The sequence below is a fragment of the Xiphophorus hellerii genome, chromosome 21 (assembly GCF_003331165.1).
Source record: "Xiphophorus hellerii strain 12219 chromosome 21, Xiphophorus_hellerii-4.1, whole genome shotgun sequence".
Lineage (NCBI taxonomy): Eukaryota > Metazoa > Chordata > Actinopteri > Cyprinodontiformes > Poeciliidae > Xiphophorus > Xiphophorus hellerii.
The window spans coordinates 7,022,613-7,045,407 of record NC_045692.1 but is presented as its reverse complement, the minus strand read 5'-3'; the positions used below and the strand labels follow the sequence as shown (position 1 = coordinate 7,045,407).

The following is a 22,795-nucleotide window of genomic DNA, read 5'->3' as shown; positions in this document are numbered from 1 at the left end:
GTGGAACACATGCTGCTGTACAAAAGCTCTTTATTAGTGTTTGAACGCATTAAATGGAGACATTTAATGCGTTCTTATTAGCTTATTTTCTTGGTTTTCCCATTGATATTAAAATTTCCTAGTCAAACACAGTTAGCTTGGATCCAACATCTTTCTGAGATTTCCCAGATCCCCGACTTCCGAGATAAATCAAATGCAGCATAACCTCATTATAAGTAGCTGGTCTTATAAGCTACTACGATGTGATGCTCTTTGTGCTGTTATCCTGCAAAACATACCGAAGTATATTTTTCAAATATAAAAATATCTTTTGTTCTACTGTAGAAAAATTACCCAGAGGGGACTTATGAAGGTTTATTCTAAAGTTGTGGTGAGATGCTAACAAGTTTAGCTTAATGACACACAAGCTAACAGCTAGCTTAAGTTGGAGCAAACTGTGGGTGTATGGGGTTAAATCCTATATCAATCTTTCAAAACTGTAAGTCGTGTCATGATGAGGTGTTGTGTTGTAGGATTCTCACATGTAGACAGTCAGGTTTTGTATTGTATTTTGTATTGTACCAACCTCACCCTGGAAATTGCTGTCTTTTTACAACGCTAAGCCTCCCAGGCATTAGCAACCTACTATCCGCCTATGCTCTCTCTTAAAGAATGTTGTCACATTTGTCGAAATGTCAAATTATTCTTTTACTTTCTCTTTCTTTAAAAACTCAAACAACATGTTTGTCAGACAACAGCTGCAGTTCTTGAGAGCTGAAAGCCACTGTCACCTTTTTGTGCCTCCACATCAACAGCCACTCTGTTGAATCCACTGAGACTAGCTCGACAAATCTGTTGCAATGATTTCCTGTCTGAAAGTTTAAAAGAAATGATACAAAAGACAAGACAGACAGGACAGGAGGTAGATGGATACATGGTTAAAGCTAGAGTGGATACAAAATCACTTTTTACAACATCGGGGAGCTAATAAGGGGATTTTGTTAGTCATTTTGCCCCTTTGCCATTTTGTATTTTGTAAGGTTTATGGACCCTTCGTGCCAATTGTTTCTGTTAGGCAAAAAAATCCCTCTTACACAAGACATTTTGTAAAGAAAATAGGTCAAATCATACCTTAAAGATGTTTCTTTTGCACTTTCACAACAAATAATCAAAGTATTTTTCTTTAAATTAAGTGAAAGGTACCTGTAAATTAATTGTTGGCAACAGGAACAAAATGGCAGGTTGGAACAAAATGTGGAACAAGGACACAAAATGGAGGTACCACTATTACTATGTTTTGCTTTTGCCTTGAGATACCTTGACTACATTTCCTGTTGGTTGCATTCCCATTTGCTGTGACTTTCAGAAAAATCTGCAAGAAAGTATAATCATTTCTTAGACTTTAGATTTACAATGAACCCCTTTTCTTGAGAAAAAAAAGTTATTAAAAAGATCCACACCTTTTTAAGTTATTTCAACTTGTTCTTACACAGCACCTCCTATGTATTTACTGTATTTGCACTATGTCCTGCATAAGGCAAACTATTTAAGACAATGTCATAGATACGGACCAGGAGATTTTTGATGGGCTTAAAATGTGGCTGTAATTGGAAACTATAATTATTTTTGATTAGTTCCACCAACCTCCTCCAGGGAGGTGTCGGACACACCAAAACTGCTGAGGCCGATGTCCACCAGGGTTTCCTCCAGCTCCCTGAAGAGGCTGGCGTACGCCCTGGGCTCGAAGTCCCGATTCGGCAGCAGAAAGGTGAGCTCCTGTCCGATGGCCTCGATGAGACAAGCCTGTGGAACGTGGTGGTGGACCAAGGCTGTGATGCTTTCCATGTTACCTGGAGATGGGTGGAAGAGGTAAGATGTTCCTTTTTTCACCAGGATGGGTAAATTTAGTTTGAAGGATTTTATGGACCTTGCTATCCCATCTCTAAAAACCTTAATATCTTACAGTGAACAACTTCCTACTACCATGTAGTGCGGTTACCGACCACAGTAGAATAATAGAAATTTTAAACAAATTATTTTTCAAATATTCTTAGAGACTTATCAATATGCTTGTTAGCAGTGGCAGTTTAGGGCTGTGCTGCACATTGGATGATAATCAGCGAAGAAGAACAGAAGAAAATCATTGACATTGCATGTCAAATGTAGATTTGAATTTTTCTAATAATAACTAAAACCGTAAACAGGTGAGTTTTAGGTGTGCACAGTGGACTGACTACAATCCAGTGCACTGCAAAAACACAAAATCCTACCAGGTAATTTTGGTCTAGTTTCTAGTGTAAATATCTCGATATACTTGAAATAAGACAAAACTAACTTACAAGTAACTTTTTTAGCAAGAAATAGGAGCTTGTTTTAAATAAATCATTTCTTAATATTGATGAAAAAGTTCTTGTTCCAGTGGCAGATTATTTCACTCATAACAAGACATTTTTCCCATGTTATAGGTTAATTTATCTGCCAATAAAACAATAACTTTTTCATCAATATTAAGAAATTATTTACATTAAAACAAGCTTTTTTTTTCTTGCTAAAAAAGTTACTTGTAAATTAGTTTTGGTGACTTCAAGTATCTTGCTGAAAAGTTACTTTTGAGTTATTTTAGCTTATTTATTACTTGGTAATATTTTGTGTTTTGGAAGCGTGAAAAGATTCAAGAGATTACTCTCCACTGTTTTTGTAACAGGAGAGACAATTGACCACCAACCATACACATCACAAGGAGGTGAACGGCAAGATCTTACCATCCAGCTGTCTGTCTGGGGTTTGGCTTTCTTCCTGGTTGGCTTTAAACTTCGAACATTTGGAGCATTTACACGAGCAGTCCTGTGTGCAGTCACAGCTAGCCTGGTTGGTTGGATGAAACAATACCAGGATTAAATGATGGGAGAAGCATTTTTCTGTACTTTTACAATCCATTGTGTCATGACCTCTACGTCTCCCTCAAGCTGAGGTTAAGTTCAGGCAAAACCGAAAAACTATACTTCTATACTGTTTTTACACATCCCTACAGATGCCAGTCAAGCTTGCTCTACATGAAGTTAAGCATTTCAAGAGTTCTCACAGACTTTTCAATCTATTGTGTTTCAGACAAACAAAAGGTTTCATTTTCCCTGTTCCTCACATTAGGCAGCTCGTGCTTCATCCTGCGAACCAGAGTGAGGTAAAACCCTGCCCCAAAGCAGTTCTTAAGGAAGATGGGTGAGCCGCAGCAGTAAAGGCGACCCTGAGAGATGATGGCCACTCGGTCACTCAGCAGGTCAGCCTCATCCATGTGGTGGGTGGACATGATCACTGTGCGTCCTGAAAACCACAAATCAAGACAAGTGATGGTGAGAGAAGGAAAGATGGATGGATATTTGATGTATCACGTAATCACGAATACAGGTGATATTTTCCTGCGGTGTGAATTAGAATAATCTGTATTACCCAGACGGTATTTGAGCAGTAAGTCCCAAATCGAGCGCCTGGAGTACGGGTCCACCCCTGAGGTGGGCTCATCCAGGATCACCACCTTGGCTCCACCAACAAAAGCCAAAGCTACCGACAACTTCCTCTGCATTCCCCCTGGACGTCGAAACAACGGTTAAGTGTGTATTTTCTTTGTGTGTGCCAGAGGGCAAGGAATGCACATGATTCTAAAAAGACCTGAGAGATTCTGGGTCAGTTCGTCTCTCTTGTGGGGAAGGCCCAGATCCTGCAGCATGTTCTCCACCTCTTCCTCAGCCTCAGCTATTGGACGGCCTTTCAGCAGCGTGTAGAAGAGAATGTGCTCTGCCACCGTCATGCTGAGGAACAAGCAGTTGGTACAAATGAGTGCCACCGTTTTTCCAAGTTAAGACCTAAAACTTCAAAAGATGCTAAAACTTGAAGTTTTAGCTTGACGTTTCAAGTTGCAACTTCAATTTTTAATATCTTTCATCGGGTTTATGAGTGGTAGTACTGGACAATTGAGAGTTGAAAATACACGATGGCTTTAAAAAATTATTTACGAAGGAAAGTGAATGGAAGTAATAGTCTTCAGCATCAATCTAGATGCTCTGTGAAGGTTTGTTAGAAAATGTTAAAGAACAAACAGAATCATGAAGACCAAGAGGCACATCAAACAATTAAGGGATAAATCAATGGAAAAATTGAAAGCAGGACTAGATTATAAAACCATATTTAATGGATTTAAATCCCTATGAAGAGCTTTTTAATCCATCATCAAAAAAATGAAAGAGTAGGACACCGCAAACCTACCAATCCACTGGCTGTCTGTCTAAAAGACTCAGGTGTTTTAGGAGAACATTATTTAATCAAAGAGTCAAAATGCCTAAAGCAACTACAAAGATCCACAACTCAGGCAAGATAATTACAGTACGGGGAAATTATTAGTTTTGTAATCTACAAATTACTCCCCAAAGAAATCATGTGTTCAAATAAAGCTATGAAAGTCCTGTCTGCATTTTGGCACAAGCCAGGTAGGTATGTGGGACAGAGTAGAAAAAAGTAGAAGACATTGAACTTTTTGACTTACATGTAGAAGACTATGTAGGGTATTAAACAGTGTAAAACACCATGTACAGTCCCCTCCCCATTGGGAAGTGCAGTGGAGACAAATTCATGGTCAGAAGGATAAAGAAACTGAATTGAGGTAACAGGAAGAGCTAAAAACAGGGCAATCCTGGAGGAAAATCTTGAGGTTTCAAAGGATTTGAGACTAGGGCAGGTGTCCACGTACCAGCAAGATAACAACCTCAGAAATATGCCAAACGTGACAGGAAATCCCAACACAATACTTCAAGATTTGTGGTTGTGAAAACCACAAATCTTTAAGGGTTGAATGTGAAATCGTTTAAGGGTCAAGAATGTTTTTTCAAAGCACAGCTTATGCCAGTTAAATATGTGAGAAGTGACATACTGCTGAAAAAGGATGTTGTACTGAGGACACATTCCCAGAGACATGCGAATGCTGTCCATGTCCGAGCGGATGTCCTTGCCGTAGATGGTGGCCGTGCCCGAGGTGGGAGGGAACATTCCAGTCAAGACTGACCTGGGACAAAGAGAAGATGTAGACTCTCTCACGTTCAGCATTCTGCTTACATGCCAGCAGAGAGTCTAAGCGACATACATGGTGGTGGTCTTCCCGGCTCCGTTGTGCCCGAGAAAGGCCGTAATCTGGCTCTCGTAGAAGTTGATGCTGAGTCCATCGACGGCTGGCAAGGAGCAGTTGCTGAATACCTTGACCAGGTTTTGGATGCAGACCCCCTTCACCAGATCTGCCGGCTCTGCCTCGAAGAACGGCTCCTCTGTGGACACCAAAAACAACTCTGTTTTGCCACCATCCGGAGCGAGACTTTAAATGTCTCTGAGTTTAAACTGTGTTAGTTTTGTGCAGAGAGTGAAACAAATGTATTTTGTTGCCTAAAGGTTGATGAAATCATGTGTCTGGAATGCAATTCGGAGTCTACTGATTAACTAAACATGAGACTGGTAGGTGAGAGGTGTGAGTTTACAAATGCCAACAAGTTCAAACACACACAAGGTCATCAGGGTTCCACACAATGAATCCTGTCTGGGATGGAAAAGCACTCTGTAAGGCAGCTACAGTCATATACTGGGTTTACCATCCTTCTGGTTCTTCTTAGGCTCTGTGTGGCTGAGCTTCTCACGCTGATCATGATGTTCACATGAAGGTATGTCCTCCTTCTCCTTAGCTTGTGGTTCCACCTGCTCGGCAGTTTCCCCAACAGCCTTTTTCTCTCCTTGCTCCTTGTTCGTCAGATTGTCGAAGCCTTTTTTCTCCAGTTCCGTTTTGTAATTTCCTTTGGAAAAAGATAACAAAATATCCTGGTATAATCGCCCATATTATCTTGTGTATAAAGTCACTAAAACATATTCCACACAGGCTAAGAATGAAATACCAGAGGCTGGGGCAACACTGTTGAGCCAGTAACATGGCAGCAAGGGGAAGTAAAAGGGGCGACCAATGCCGTACTGTCCTGTGATGACAAGAAGAAAAAAACAGAATGCTAGCATATTTTTATGACGAAAGCATACCTTTTGGTTCATTTCAGCACACTGACCAGGGAAGACGTTGTCCAGGTACCAGGCCAGAGCAGCATAGAGAACCGTGTCCAAGCCCATCATGCAGATGGACGTGAGGAAGGAGAACTCGTCTCCCTCCAAAGGACTGGTCTGGATGTTGTCCCATTGCAAGCCCATCCCTTGCTCCTCATAGCGGGATAGATACTCTGTACCAAAGCCAAATGCCACTTGGGACAGCAGACTCTGCGTGATGAGGCATTATTTAATCAGAATGGTCAAATCCTTTCTACCATTACTTGACTAGCAATTTTACTTCTAATGAAGAAATGGGTTATGGTGTTTGGGAACAGTTCGTAGTTGTGTAAGAAGAAGAACATGCAGTACAGTCTCTTGTCAAAGTATTCATTATCCTTGAACTTTTTCACAAGTTACCAATCACAAACTTCAGACTATGTTTCTAGTGTTTACATTATGAACCAACACAAGGTAGAGCTTAATATAAAGTGGAAGGAAAATGATACAAAATTTACCAAATATTTTTCAAATGAAAATCTGAAATGCGCATTGAACCAATTTATTTTCAACCGAAATTTGTTGAATCAACACTTGCTAGCTCTAGCTGCACTGGAGGCCAAAAAAATCCAAGTCCATTTTCCATGTAGAGGATGACCGTGTGCTTCAGTCTCAAGTCTTTTGCAGTCTGTCGCAGGCTTTGCTTCAGGATAGACCTTAATTTATCTCAAACCAAGTCTCGATTCGACTTGGTTTTACTTTCAGAAAGATGTGTTCAGGAACTGTGCAGTGTTAGTCTTCAGCCAGAAATAACATTTTATGTGTCAGAAAGCTTCATTTTGGTCTCATGTGATCGGTGAACCTTCCACCGGCTCTTTGCTGGCTTGTGGCAAACTATCTACCTTATGGATTTCATTTAAAAATGGATTTAAATAAGTTTGCATTCTTCCATTTGGCCCAGATTTGATGAGTTTGCAACTAATAGATGTCATATCAATATATTCTCCTATTCAGCCTGTCAGTATAAGGGTGTCATGTCATGGTAAGTTTTGAGTTGTGCCAATGGCATTTTCATTGATGATAAGTCTATGGGAGATATGCCCTGATAATGCTATTTGTGGTTGTAACGTGACAAGATATTTGGAGGTTTAAGGTGGATGAATTTTTTTTCAAGGCATCTGCTCATCAATTAAAAGAGAAATATAACCATGTTTTGAGTTGGAGGCACCCACCGCCATGATCTTCATGTCTTTGGTGATGCGTTCCTGCCAGGCGAAGCAGAAAATGTGTGGCAAGTAGAGGGTGAAGTAGATGATGCCGCAGCAGGCAGCAGCCAGGTTGGCCTGGTTAAAGAAGACGCTGAACAGGAAGCACTGCATGATGGTGGCAGTGGTGAACGAGAGCAGAAAGAGGAAAAGGATGACAGGGTCGCTGTAGTTCAGGACCCTCCCTCCCTGAAGACAGGAAAGAAACACACACGAGGTTCAGATACTGTAATCATATCAACATGTAGGTTTTGCTTTGGTCGGTCAAAAAGACAACATCATCATCATTCTCTTCCTTTGTCAACAAAATGTGGACATTTTGATGTAACACTGTCCACAAGGGGTCGCATAAGCCCACCATATTAAGATGAAGAAGGCGCTGTCTCTGCCCGCTTTTAATCATTTACAAGTTCTTTACTGCAAATCTCGCAGAACTCTGACATAATCCTCATGATGTCATGGTATCAGTCATTCTAACATTAATGATTTACTGAGAAAGTATGCATTAAGTGAGCTATTAATATCAATTCAGTTGTTCAAGAAAAAAGAGTGATAACTGACAGCAGAATGGTTTACTACTTGGCGTTTTTGATTTGTGAAGCAAGTTTATGTCGAAAGCAGACAGGGAGATAGATTAGATGTTTCAGGTGGAAGACATGCAGGTATGGAAGTACAAATACGAAGCTCACCATGATGATGGCAGTCAATAGAGCTGTGCTGGTGCCCATCATGAAAAAGCTGTCAATAAACCAGGTGGACCAAATGACACCATTGGTGACCCCAATGGTTTTCAGGGTCTCCTTCAAGCGGAGTTCCTTCTCCAGAACTATGCTCTTAACTACCATAGACACGGAGTAAACCCAAGCCAGAACCATGAAGATGGGGAAACATCGGTTCAACGTCAACATGAAGCTGGAGGAAGGAGATTTGGGAGAGGAAAGAAATGATATGGAGGACCTACTTATTGTCAGATGAAGTGTGTAAAACAATATGTTTCCACTCACAGGTCATCCACATAGCAGGGATAGGGGAACTGCTGTAGGTAGACACCCAAAGGCCACTCTTTTCCTGTATGAGTCCTGATAATCCCATGCTCTATGATGTCCTGGAGGTAAGCAAAGCCACCCCAGACGTAGCGGAAATCATCCATAGGATCAGCTCTGGGGCCTGGGTCCCAGTACCTGAGAAAAGCAAACACACATTTTAAATCCTATGTTTTTTCTTATCTACAGTCTGCTGGAAACCGAATCTGACCTGTCTTTGACTTTGTTGGTGCGCTCCACTATGTCGATGTCCATTCGGATCTTGAACTTGACATGAGGGGGAACGCTGGTGGTCCAAGAGAACATGTTCGTAAAGACGAGACCCGCCCAGAACTTGCCTCCCTCCAACAGGTCCAAGGCCCGATGAGTGACAGCATCTTCATCAGGTAGAGGTATGAATTTATCAAGAATTAAACACTGTCAGAGAGGGAATAAATGAGAAACAAACACATACATTAGGATATGGATTAGAGTAAAGTCACGAGAATGAACAGAATGGAGTACAATAGGGACGACTTTCAGTCACAATGCTGAACAGAAGTTAACCACTCAGTTTAGCATGCCAGCATGCTAATATTACATTAATAATATCAAATTGTTCGGCAGTTAGCATCTCAGCGTAGCATGTTAACATATTTGCTTTTAATCACACCTAATTGTAATTTAATGGATATGACTACAATTCATTCTGTTGTTCATTATGAAACGAGACAACATTTTATTTACATTACAAAAGTTACAATTATTTTACAGTTTAACTAAAAGACCATTTGTAGTAAACTACGAATGTTTCAAGATCATGGTTCTTAATCTATAGTACAAGTACCACAGGTGGCACATGGGCTCCCATTAAGAGTACACAAAGAAAATGTTGGTGTCAAATATTTGAGATGGTAATGCCGATCATGCAAGCATAACCCTGAATAACTCATTTGAAGGCTAAAAATATGATAATTTTATACTGAAGGGTTCTGTTGTTGTAATGATATCTTTGCCTGAAAAGAAGTTGTGAACTGGCTGCCATCATACAGCTGCTATTGCTTCAGCAATGTCCCCAGCGTAGCTCAAAAGATGAAAAGCCCGCAAATACCAGCGCTGGCCCAAGACTCCAAAGGCCCCTTACACATTTGCAGAGGTGTTTGTCTCGTTCCTGAAAAGCGTGTCCGATGAAACCATTCAACGAAAGCTCATGCAAATAAGGATGGCTGTGGTCCAAAAGGAATCCCTCCAAAACAGCTATTTACCACCAAGGCTACCGACAGCCCTTCTCAACCCAAAACACACACACAAACACCATTTGCTTTGCAAACACAGATATACACCAAAAACAAAAAAAAGGTCTGGATGCATTTGAGCAATTTCAGACTTAACAATATTAATAAACAATTCACATTTAGGAGAAAATCTCTTTGTTTATGGAAATATTCCCTGACAGGAACAGTGAAGCCTCTTCGGACGGTGTGATATGCATACATGCCACCAACGTGAGCGAGCCAACCATTAAGCTCACGGTTATTGTTGCAGCTTTATAAAGGATAGTAGATGGAGTGACAGCTGTGTCTAATCGGTCTCAGTCGTTTCCACTCTTCCTGTCAAACTCAAGTGCTGTAAGCTTCAACTTGGACAAAAACAAAGTGCACCCACCACCTACACAGCCTTGTATCCAGGTACACCCCCCTGTCCTCAACCCCTTCAGGGCAATATACTTCTCATTCTGATGAGCCTCTGCAGTAAAAGGGCCAGTTTACTCTTTTGTCTAACATGCATTCCCCCCTACTAATGTAGATGACCCTTATAAGAAGCGTTACGCAAGGGCTTCTCTTTGTTTTTTAACTTCTACTCAATCAACATGAAACAAAACAGAGTGGCCAGCTGCTTTGTAGCTTTGGCTCATGCCCACTTGGGTGGACTACCACATTTCTGTACAAAGGGAACAAATTGGAGAGCCAAGAATCTCCTAAAAATGTCAAGAGTAGTGCATAGAGCACAGTGCTTAGCTTCCAGGGCATTAAGTTCGACAAATGCGAGACTTGATTGGATTATTTTGTGAAAAAGGCCTGACCTGGAGCCTGACATTTCAAGAGGAACATAATGGCAGTACTGTCCAAATTCGTACCATCAAAGTCACAAGAGAGAATGGGGAAAAAATTGAATAATTGTCCTGAAACTTTAGACTTATCTGGAAATTTGGAGAGTTATTGTTGGAATGTGTTTGTGTTGACACCAGGCCAAAATGTCTGATTCGGCGAAACATTTAGATTGACAATTTCCAATTAAAATACGTCAGAGGTTCTCTTTTAGCACAGATCAGTATAACCTTGAGGGAATAAAAAAGAGAAATTGGGAACTACAAAGAAGTTAAAGTACTGCTAGACCTGACAAGCTAATTAGAACAAACCTAACAAGCTCTCTTGTCTTGCAGAGACACTATTACTAATTCCAGATCATGCAGGACGGTTCACTTTTGCTGCTTGTATTTTAAGAAATAAAACTATTAAATGTGAGCTTAATTGTTTTTTTGGGGAAGTGATTTTTTTAGCATGCTAATCAAACATCTGAAGAATAAATTGCTGCTCTCTGCAAGGAGGCAGAAAATTTTAAATGCACTGCTGTGGTTTCTTACTTACATCCCCGTACTGATTGAGCATCCGAATGACCCGGTCAGTGAGGTTGAAGATGTCTCGCCAGTCAAAGTTGGGCATGTCGTAGCGCCGCTCCTCTGGTGGGCCGTTGTGCAGGAAGTTGAGGATGTGTTCGGAGGAGAATGGCGCCTCTTCCAGGCTCCTGTCTATAAAATCCATCACGGAGGGATTGCGGATGGTGTCCTGAAATAAAAGAAAGTTTTGAGCTTAATTTGAAAAATGTACAGATCAATTCATGGATTTACGTGCACTGTAGAAATAGACATGTTTAGATAAATGTACTTCTTTTTGCAAAATGCCACAGTAACAGAAAAGAAAGTATTCGATTATGTGTTTTTGAATTCATATGTTGAACCTACTAAAATTATGACCCCGTTGGAGCATTGTGAAGCCACACCACCAAGAATGATTCTCTTTCTTTTCGTAGGTAAATTAGCAGCTTTTGATTACAATTTCCAGAGACTGAAAAGTGCAGTATTATCTACTCATGCAGTTTCAGTATTATAGAAGTGTAAACGCCATAGAAATATTCAGCTATTATAATTTTCAGGAAGGAGACACGTTTGTATCCCAGAATGAACGTTAATTAAACCTGTTTAAAAGTGTCAAATGTGCGTATTAACTCCTAAACAAAGGCAAAATATCTTGCAAGAATGTTGTCTGAAGCTCATAAGAGAGAGAGTCCTCCTGATTAAAACAACTCCATTATTAACATGTCCTGAAATGCCACTCAGCAAGGAAGATGTCATGACTCAAAATCAACATACCGTAAACAGACTGACAAAAAAATCTGCATTTCAGAAGACATTTTCTTTTGGTATGTTTAAACTAACATTTAAGTGTTTGGAAGAAATTGGAGGGAAAAAAAGGGCAATGACATCCTAACTGTGATGTTTGGCAGCATCCTGTTTTGTGGGTGTTTTTGGTGCAGCAGGAAATTACATGGCATCACAAGGTAAGAACATTAAGCGGAAATATTGAAGGAACACTTCAAAACTTCGGCCTGGAGGTCATAGCTTGGACACAAATGGATCTCCCAAGTGGGTAGTGACCCTAAACATACAGCCAAATTAGTGACAAAGTGGCTTAAGGTCAACAAAGTCAGTGTTCAGGAGTGGCCATCACAAAGATCTCCCTCTCTTAGAAAGTTTGTGTGCAAAGCTGAAAGGAAGAGGGCGGGCAAAGTGGCCTACAAACCTGACTCAGTTACACCACTTCTTTCAGGAGGAAGGGGCCAATGTGAGAAGTTTGAGGAAGGATATTCAAAACATTCGACCCAAGTCATGCAGTTTAAAAGGCCGTTTCACCACTGATATTTGTAAACAGTTAAAAGAAATCTTATTATTCTGGCATTTAGCAAATAGAACTAATGTTCTCAATCCTAATTGACCTGTAAAACAGGACAAATTTGATCAGATTTACTATCAGAGAGTGAGAAGAAAAAGATATGTTTCCCTTTTACACAGTATATGGAAATATCTGTTTTCAACCAGGCATTAATCTGAACAATGGCCTAGTTTCACATTTTGAGAAGTAAACTGGAAAGCGAAAGAGATGCGTTATTGTAGTGAGATCATTTTTTATATACAAGCAGGAAATTTCACCTAAATGGTCAGAAGCTTGGGATGAAATAACATCATTTATCAACTTATTCAAAGGCACAATAGTTGGGCATTGGGTTTCAGCTGAATGGCAGCAGTGATAAGATCGTCATCGTGCACATCTCCCATGTCACAAGGAGCGGATCTGGTGCGAGATAAGCTTGCAAGTTATTTATTCAGCCAGACTGCAACGTTGTCCCACCCGGATCATCTTGACTTGCACTCCATCTTGGAAAAAAGCCCAGATCTGAGGAGCCACTTCCTCCCAGGCCTTTCCCATCGTCCTCAGCCTCTCCAGCTCCTCAAACGTTGTGTTTGCCTGCAGCAGAGGAGAAAGTGAGAAGTTGAACATCCCCCAAAGAAAATATAGAGAAATGCATTCAGGTTGCAAGAAACGTTGGTAGGTAGAAGCGAATAACACCCAAGTCCAATCCAAACTTGGACACAAAGCTTGGATGCTTAAAAACACACACACATAGGCATACACCCCGTCACACACACCCTAATCTCCCGCTACATACCATTCCCACATCAAACTGTGCGAAAACAAGCTTTGCAAAGACAACACGTGCATTCTTCCACAAAGAATTCCCGCCAGCCTTTACAGATAACCTGCGATGAAGGCCTTTTCGGTGCCAGATTGTCAAATATTTACTGCACGCTTATCGTTCAAAACCCCGAATGTGTACAGTGCTTTGTGTAGGCGCACACCCGAGGTCGGCTACTCAGGCATTCAGTCATGTGCAGTGGGGGGGATAAAAGCACTCAAGAGTACACCCAATTAAACGCCTTCCTCTTGTGTGTGTCTGATTTCGGGTGACAAAGGGGACAATGGAGCCGGGGGGTGACAATGGAGGCCGTTGGTGACGACTGGATGAATGCATTCAGCCGGCCCAGTGAATCCCAGTAAGGTTCCCACAACCGGGAGCTTCCTCATTCCACAAGATAGTTCAAAATAGCAGGCGACAGAGGAGGAGTAGCTGGACGGGGAGGCTGCTGATAGCCAATTTTGTAAAAAAAAATCGAGTAGGAGCTAAGATGTGGCGTGTTCTGATGATGGAGAAATATTTGAAGTATGAGGATATTTTCTGCCTTTCATTGTGTGTCCTAAAAATCCGACAGACAAGGCTTGGGTACAGCAGGATGTAGATAAGACCTAGGTAGCTCGATATTCTGCGAGAGCAACCACGTATGACGACAGCGTGGTCCTAAAACACAAAGTTCTTGACCAGCATTTCCTTGAAATACTCTGATGCATGACAACAAAGAGCCGCCAGAGTCTTTGTTTCCCCCTCCTGTAAAGTAATGGATTAACCCAGTGGTTGTCACATCATTCTTAGTGCAATTAAGATTCCAGCTGAGGCAAGAGGAAAACAAAGAGGTCTATAAAGGGCTGTGTAGGAACAAACATGAGGGTGTGTGACCCTTTCTACGCACTCTCACATCTTTAAGGAAAAGCCACGCCGCTGTAAGGCAACTCTGGAAAAGCGGCGGCGCCAACGGATGGGGCAGCAGTCAACACAGCCGGTCAGTTTGTGTTCTACCATTGCAACCAAGCCAACCATGACTGCCTATACCCACCTCCCACCCACCCCACCAGAGGCTTAACAGCTTTGACAAACACTTATCTGCATCTAGATACAAAGGCCTGGATAAAACATGGGGAAAGCTGATCACGTTTTCTGTGGTGGAAACGCATTGTTCGCCGCATCAGAGGAGCCAACACCGAAGGAAAACAGAGATAGGGATGTCACCGAGATGTCTGGGTGGCCACATTCATTTAGATCTTTCTAGATTTCGTGCTTGAGTGTCTTCGATGTTTCCGGTTGTTCCTGTGCATTTCTAATCGTAATTTTTCAATTGATCTAATCCCAGATCAACTCTCAATCAGATGTCCTCAACCATAAAAGTTTCCCCCCAAAGATTTTTCCCATTTATTACAGTCCGACTGCAAACTTGGACATATTTTATTAGGATTATATGACACACCAATGCAATATACTGCACAATAAAATCTTTTGTATTTAGCCAAAATAGAAACAATATATGATGAAGAGTCAGTATAGATCCTTCTTTTGGTGTATTTCTCTAGCAACTTTGAACATCTAGACACTTAACCTCAGTCAAATTGGATGGGCCGTGTCTGTAAGCATCATTTTCCCAGTCCTGCCACAGGTTCTCATTCGAATTTGAGTCTTTACTTTGATTAAGCCATTCTAGAGTCTGCATATGTTTGGTTCTAACTTACTCCCCATTGACTCTGGGTCTATGTTTAGTCTTACCAACATCTGCTCCAGTATTTATGTGTCATATCAAGCTCCAATAAAATATATGCAAGTCTGTGGTTGTAACTTCATAAAACTTAAAATAAAAGGAATTTACTTTACACTGTAAAGTAAATTCAAGCAATAGAGAAAGGTTAAAATCATAAAAATGACAGTTTATACACAAGTAATTTTAATTTCTAAAGAAAAATACAAACAATAATATATTAAAAATCAGCATAGTGGGGAGATCACGTGGGTCCGGACCAAGATGGACGCTTGAGGCTCTTCTCCGCTCCAGGCTAAAAATAATTTTACATCTTCCTCCAGTTAAACTCGTTCTTGTCTACTTTGAAACATTTCGGGGATGCCTCGATCACAACGTGAAAAAGATTTCCCAATTTTTTCCCCGCCGGGTTCTTCCACCAAGAAGAAAACCGTTCCGAAGGAATCAAGTCAGGGTGAGGCTAATGCTAGCGTCTCGGAGCTAGCCGACCAAACTACAATGGAGCTGATTTTATCTGAGGTAAAGTCGTTGGCCTCCCGGATGAAAGATATGGATGCATCCATCGGCACCCGACTCGATACTATTGATGTCGCACTGGGCGATTTAAAGGCCTCTGTCGGTTCGGTCGAGAGCTCCCTGTCGCTGCTCTCTAGCAGAGCGGCGGACTTGGAAAAACGCATGGAGGAGGCCGAGGGGAGAATCTCCGGGACAGAGGACAGCCTCGGCGCCCACGGGACAAGCATAGCCGCCATGGAGAAGATAGTGGAACAGCTACAGCTAAAAATAGATGACTTGGAGAACCGTGGTCGGCGTAAAAACTTAAAAATCATTAACTTACCAGAGAAAGTAGAGGGCAACACTCCTCTTGTGGACTTTCTCCAAGAAATGCTACCGACCTTGGCCGGTTTACCAGCTGATCATCCAGCATTGGAGATCGAACGGGCCCACAGGGCTTTAGCTCCTGCTCCGGCCCCGAATAAACCACCACGAAGTATCCTGGTTCGTTTCTTGAGATATTCGCACAGAGAGGCTGTGCTTAATGCAGCAAAGAAGAAGCGTGACATATTCCATGGCGGCTCTCAACTGAGATTCTACCCCGACCTGTCGGCGGAGGTCCTGAGGAGAAGGCGAGAATTTGGTGCTGTGGTGAAGGAGCTGATCCGCCGCGACAAATACCGTGGATTCGCTTATCCCGCTCGCCTCAGATGTCTTCATGAGGGGCGAATCCGTTTTTTCGATACATCTGAGGCTGCCGCTGCATTTCTGGACTCGCTTAAATGAGGTATTCTGTTTATTATTGTTTCTTTTTTCCTGCTTTATTCAGGAAATTTGGAGGAAGATGGACTTTATACCCACGCTGAGACCTAAAAAACATTTTCACTTTTTCTCCTTTTTGAACTTACTATGTTGGGAGGCCTCTCAGTGTGGCTAAATCTTATTTCATTTTATTTATTTTTTGCCTGGACCACGGATGGTGTTTTGAGCGTCCGGTTGTCGCTGTGACCGAACTTAGAATCGGGAGTTGTATGCTGGTTGGAAACGTTAGTGACATCTTTTTGGGTTGTTCTTTTCTGTCGTTTGGGGACAGGATAGGGGAGGGTGAATGCTGCTGTTTGCAGATTCAGTATTTTATTTATTTTATTTGTTTTTATGTTAAATGTCAGGAACCTAAGTGTGTTTTTTCTCTTTTTTATACATACACAAATGTCTATGTACAGCCCAACCTATTCAAATATGACACCCAGTGTTTAAGAGCTGTTTTCTGCCCTTATAGTTTGTATGTCTGGCTCTCTTAGGATTGTTACCTGGAATGTACAGGGACTGGGTCATGTGATCAAGAAGAAGAAGGTTTTGTCTTTCTTGAAAAAAAATAAACTTGACATAGCACTATTACAAGAAACTAGGTTATCTGCTACAGAACATTTGAAACTTAAAAGGGACTGGGTAGGTAATGTATATTTTTCCGCCCATTCACAAAATAAGAAGGGTACGGCCATTCTCATACACAAGAATCTTCCTTTTATTCTGGAGCATGAGGAGAAGGATTCAGAGGGGAGATTTATTCTAATTACAGGGTCGATCCATGGACAACATATAACTATTCTCAATGTATACGCTCCTAATGATGACTCGCCTCAGTTTATGTCACGAATGATCTTATTATTTAACCATCATTGCAAAGGAATTGGTTTTTTGGCTGGTGACTTTAATTGCGTAATGAACGCATCTCTGGATAGGTCCTCCTCTGCGAAATTGCCGAACCCGAAAGCTTCAGCTGTCCTAAAAAACTTATGCACAGATACTGGCTTGATAGATATTTGGCGACATTTACATCCTAAAACAAGGGACTATACATTTTATTCACATCCCCATAACTCTTATTCCAGGCTGGATTATTTTTTTATCCCCAAGTCGCTTTTACACTCAGTTCAAAGTTGTAACTTAGACCCCATAGTCTTGTCAGATCATGCACCAGTATTTTTAAGTGTTGATCCAGTATTACGTATGCCTAGAACTTTCACTTGGAAATTCAATACCTCCTTTTTAGATAATAAATCCTTTTGCAACTTTGTCCGGAATAACCTATTGCAGTTCTGGCTTGACAACAAAAACTCTCCTGTATCTTCTGCTATGATCTGGGATGCAGCAAAAGCTACTTTGCGCGGCCATCTTATTTCTTACTGGTCTCACCAAAAAGCGGCTCTAGCGGAGAGAAGAAATAACCTTGAAAAAGAGGTGATTCGACTAGAACAAATACACAAACAATCACCAACATTGTCAAATTTAAAGGCACTAATGGCTGTTAAATCTGAGCTTAATATAGACTACACCCGCCAAGTTCAGAAATTACTACTTTATACTAAACAGAAATACTATGAATTTGGTAATAAGTCCAGTCACATGCTTTCTCATTTATTGAAAAATCAAGATAATAGTCGCTTAATCAATATGATAAGAACGCAAAACGAAGACGTCTCATGTGACCCAATAATTATTAACAGCACTTTCCGGGATTTTTACACATCTCTATACAATACAGACATGGCTGACCCAGAAGATATCACCTCCTATTTGAGCAATATATCTCTACCTTCTGTCACGGGAGAGGATCGTGCTTTTTTAGATGCTGCAATCACTCCGGAGGAAGTTTGGGCTGCAATTAAATCTATGCCAAACGGAAAGTGTCCTGGACCTGACGGGTTTCCATTGGAATTTTTTAAGTCATTTTGGCCAGAGATTCAACCAATATTAATGCCCGCTGTTAATGACATTTTGAGAAATGGCATCCCCCCCTCGTGGAGACACGCCTCCATCAGTCTTCTTTTAAAAGAAGGTAAAAGTCTCCTGGATTGTTCCTCCTTCAGACCTATTAGTTTGCTTAACGTTGATTATAAAATTGTGGCAAAAGTTTTGGCCCGGAGATTGGAAAATATCCTCCCTAAAATAATAAACCCAGATCAGGCAGGTTTTATAAAAATGAGATATGGCACAGACAATATACGACGCGTTCTTAATGTTGTTCAGTACCTTAACACTCACAAAAAGCCTGCAGTAATTGTTTCCCTTGATGCCGAGAAGGCCTTTGACCGAGTTGAATGGCAGTTTCTTTTTCAGGTGTTACATAAATTCGGTCTGGGCCCAAATTTCATCAACCTGGTTAAAAGCTTTTATTCAGACCCAACAGCCTCAGTTAACACAAATGGCTTGATGTCTGAGCCCTTTAAGATTCATAGGGGCTGTAGGCAGGGGTGCCCCCTCTCACCCTTACTGTTTACATTGTTTATTGAACCTCTGGCCGAGATTATCAGGACTAATCCAGATGTATCTGGAATCAATATAGGCGGTAGAAATCATGTAATTTCACTATTCGCAGATGATGTACTTCTGTATATGTGCAATCCTGAGAAATCAATTCCAGCTATCTTGGAATCTATGGCCACGTTCAGTGCTTTGTCAGGATACAAAATCAACTTAGGAAAGTCTGTCGCCACCCCTTTCGGCATCCCCCCAGAAAAGTTCATGCAATCTCCCTTTCAAATGTCTATGAGAGGCTTCAAGTATCTGGGTATTTTTGTTACACCTGATCTGAATAATCTTTTTGGAGCTAATTATTCACCTCTAATTCAGAAGATAAAACACGATTTAATAAAATGGGCTCCCCTGCCAACTTCTTTCTTAGGGAGAATCAATATTATAAAAATGAATATTCTCCCGCGACTTAACTATTTATATCAAAATCTTCCCTGCTATTTATCTCCTGCACACTTCAAGTCACTAAATTCTCATTTATCTCGCTTTGTTTGGAACAACAAACACCCAAGAGTTAAGTTTTCTATATTAACTAAGCCAAAACATCTTGGAGGACTGTCATTACCATCCCTGCAACTTTATTATTGGGCAGCACAACTTAAAATAATTTCAAATTGGTTTATGAATAGAAGTAACTCTTTATGGCTAGATCTGGAATCCCAATCCTGTTTCCCCAGCAAACTTAATTCTCTTTTCTTTATAAGTGGCATAGACCAAATACCCCATCTCAGAAGCAACTTTATTGTTTATAATACCTTGCTGGCTTGGCGAGATGTGAAGAAATATCTTAATATCTCTCCCATCCTCTCTTCTTGGTCGTCGTTAACCTTGAACCCAGATTTACCAGCGGAGATTAGAAACATTGGTTTGTCTGAATGGTCATCTAGGGGACTGTCAATTATTATGGACATACTGGACTCTGACTCTGTTAAATCCTTTGAACAAATTAAGACCAATTTCAATATTTCTAATAGAGATTTTTATAAATACCTACAGATCCGTCATTTTGTGAACTCTCTCAGGAGAACAGGAGACTTACGCACAAGATTGTCAGAGTTAGAAAATATAATTGTCATGACCAAATCTCCAAAAGGACTTATCTCCAAGATATATAGTTTATTATCTGGCTCTGACTCCTCAGCTTACGATGCTATGAAGCTGGTGTGGGAACATGATCTAGGGCTGAAGTTTGATCTAGCAGATTGGGAGGAAATTTGTATTGGGGTTTTTCCCAACTGCACCTCAGTTTCTATACATGAGCAGAACTTTAAATTTTTCTACCGAACTTATTATACACCTGTTCGCCTTCGGAGGATGTTTCCAGATACTTTAGATCTTTGTCGTAAATGCAAAACACATAGGGGCACATTTATTCATCTGTTTTGGTCTTGCAATTGTATTCAAGTTTTCTGGAAAGCAGTTCATCTGATGATACAAGAGATCTTTGGTAAACGGTTCCCACTAACTCCCTCCTTCTGTCTTTTTAATCATACTTCGGAAATTCTATATAATGCAGATACTAAACATTTGCTTGTAATCCTCTTATTTCTGGCCAAGAAATGCATATTACTGAGATGGACAGCACCGCAGGCCCCTACGGTTGATATGTGGATTTCACAAATCTCTGATATTGTTTTAGTTGAAAAGTTGACTCATGATCTTCATCAAAAGTCAGACAAATTCTGGAGGATCTGGGACCCAGTACAATCTTTCTTACAGAGACTGTAATCTTTATTTATCTTATTAATTTACTTGTTTTTTTTTTTTATTATTTCTTTACATTTAATATATTGTTCACTTGGCTGTCTGGGAGCTTTGACTACTTAGAATGTTGCCTGGGAATGTCTGTCTGTACTTTGTGTATGTGGGCTGTATGTATGTTTTTTTTTTTTGTTTTTTTTTTAAATTTTATTCTATGTTGACACTGCTGTGCTTCTTGTTTATTTGGGGTGGGTTGTTTTTGTTTACTTCTGTTGATGTTTACATATAGTAAAAAAAACCAATAAACAAATATTTAAAAATCAGCATAGTGGCCATTTGCTTACATTCCTTATGATTTGCTTGACAGCTGGTGAGTCTGGAGCGTAGAGGATCCGTCCCATCAGCATTGGCTTCACAGAGTTCCACACAATTCGTGTGGCAGGATTGAACTCCAGCTCCTTCATCAAGTCATTGCAGAAAGGAGCTGAGACAAATAGTTATCAGTCAGCAGACTGTTGTTACAGAGGAAGTCAGTTTATTATTAAATTACCAAATCATACAGATTATGACAACAGGTTTCAAGAAACAAAAACAGATTTCTCAAACTACAAATGAAAACTTTGGATTCATCTACAATCCAGGAGCAACAATTTATAAAGCCAGGAATTTCTTCCCTTTTTTTCACCTACTTTAGTAAACTACCAGCTTTAACCAGATAGGTTTTATTTCAAGCAATCTGCATGCCGCAAACAGCGATTGTTCTTAAGAATCTTACATCCTTTTCTCTGCTGAAACAGACATAAGTAGAGGGAGATTTGAACCTTAAAGGGGAGGTATTGTGTATTTTCCAGCCACACAGCGCCAGTTTATAGCGCAATCAAATAACTATGTTCTTATAAAAATGCTATGTATATATCAAATATGACTTAAAACAAATTTGACTTTGTAATTTAACGCCTTGAAATTGGGTCTCTGTCTCTTTAAGAAACTCCAGCTCTTTCTGACTCTCCACCTTCAGGAAGTCATCACAGCTTTACTTCTCCATTAACCCTTCAAAACATTTCTACCAGCGTTGCACTGAGAAATAGCTCGTCTAATGAGCTCAGCACATGGTTCAGTTCCACCAGGTGTTTGCTAATTGCTGCTGGCTAGTCTGAAGGAGCTGAGTAGGTGAGGTGTGGTAGTTGGGTATTCTGTGAGGTGGAAACTTGGAAACTGCAAGTTTCCGAGGAGGAGCTTCATCTCAAAGGCGGGTCTAGGTCCCCCAGGCATTTTGCACAGCTGAATGGTTTCCATGGAGATAAAAGGATTCCTCAAACATGCATGAAAGTAATGACATTACAGCATGACCTAAAGCTAAAAAAACTTTGATTTTACATAAAACTGCCTCTTTAAAGCATAATATCTAATCTAAATTTAATCAAAGTGTTTTTTTGCCAGAAGTCGCTATTGAGTTAGTAACGCTGTTTTAGGATCAGATCTTCCTTTGTGTGGCGTTTGAGACTGCTCGAACGCCACACATCTGCAGAGTCAGTTTGCCTCAGCAAACTCATGAAGCTACTACACCTGTAGTAAACCTGTAGTAAACCTGTATCTGCTGTGTTTTGTAAAACAAGTGCTGAACTTACTGGTGCTGTTGTCATATGTGTAGTCACCCTGGGCCCAGTCGCTGCTGATTCCCAGGAAGACTTTGTAGTTGTTGTCTTCGTACCAGTTAAAAGAGGCGACTCTGGAGAAAGCCCCCTCTGTGTAGCCGCACACAAGGCTGGAGGCAGCAGCCATCACCTCCCTGAAAGACAGATTCTTCTGGAACAGAGGCGTTACGACCTGGATGAACTCCATGGAGCTGCTTCTGTGGAACAGCTGGGAAGACAGATCCAGTGTTGATTTTAAAAGATGGGTTTGTAGTTGAAAGGAAATGTTGATGTGCATTTGAAGTTAAATTTAACAAAAAGAAAATGCTGTGCTGCTAAAAGCCTACTTTCCCTCTTGCAGGTTCCTTGGATGTTTTTCTTTACCACAGTTAAATGTTTCAGATCATCAAATTTTAATGATGATGTGTTGCTTTTAGAGATCGCTTAGTCTACTTTATGTTGACAGACAGGTTTTGTTTAAGCAGTTTCTTTGCTGCAAGGTAAGGCCAGAAACAGATGTAGGTGCTTGTGAAATTTAAGCAATAAAAAATGGTTGGTAGCAGTTGATTTGTGATTTAACGAGAGTGGGGAAATTATATTTCCACATAGAATCAGACTGATATGACTGCTTTTGTTTGACAGAAGGGAAATCCCCGTTTGAAAACGGCATTTTTGTATTTATTTAGGATGACTTGATGATTCAATGCATCTAAGTGTGGAACACAAAACTCTTGAAAAGTAATATTTCAAGGCGTTCTACTTGTTAAGTTTTAGGATCTTCCTCATCTG

At 40.7% G+C, this 22,795-nt stretch overlaps 1 protein-coding gene across 3 annotated transcripts in view; it reads right to left on the bottom strand.

Annotated features, from left to right (window-relative positions):
- LOC116711635 (retinal-specific phospholipid-transporting ATPase ABCA4-like) overlaps positions 1–22,795 on the bottom strand; it is a 44,842-nt gene that overhangs the window by 9,679 nt on the left and 12,368 nt on the right. For 2 of the 3 annotated variants that reach the window (XM_032551022.1, XM_032551024.1), the window contains 20 exons: positions 22,001–22,235; positions 20,717–20,856; positions 12,793–12,909; positions 10,975–11,172; positions 8,559–8,764; positions 8,309–8,485; positions 7,994–8,216; positions 7,272–7,493; positions 6,066–6,270; positions 5,904–5,981; positions 5,607–5,804; positions 5,111–5,288; positions 4,901–5,032; positions 3,646–3,785; positions 3,427–3,564; positions 3,122–3,300; positions 2,742–2,844; positions 1,624–1,829; positions 1,297–1,351; positions 771–851 (listed from right to left, as the gene is read on the bottom strand). In XM_032551022.1, the coding sequence (XP_032406913.1) occupies positions 771–851; positions 1,297–1,351; positions 1,624–1,829; positions 2,742–2,844; positions 3,122–3,300; positions 3,427–3,564; positions 3,646–3,785; positions 4,901–5,032; positions 5,111–5,288; positions 5,607–5,804; positions 5,904–5,981; positions 6,066–6,270; positions 7,272–7,493; positions 7,994–8,216; positions 8,309–8,485; positions 8,559–8,764; positions 10,975–11,172; positions 12,793–12,909; positions 20,717–20,856; positions 22,001–22,235 (3,211 nt within the window). The remainder of the gene's footprint in view (positions 1–770; positions 852–1,296; positions 1,352–1,623; positions 1,830–2,741; positions 2,845–3,121; positions 3,301–3,426; positions 3,565–3,645; positions 3,786–4,900; positions 5,033–5,110; positions 5,289–5,606; positions 5,805–5,903; positions 5,982–6,065; positions 6,271–7,271; positions 7,494–7,993; positions 8,217–8,308; positions 8,486–8,558; positions 8,765–10,974; positions 11,173–12,792; positions 12,910–20,716; positions 20,857–22,000; positions 22,236–22,795) is intronic. The other variant, XM_032551023.1, reaches the window with a different exon arrangement.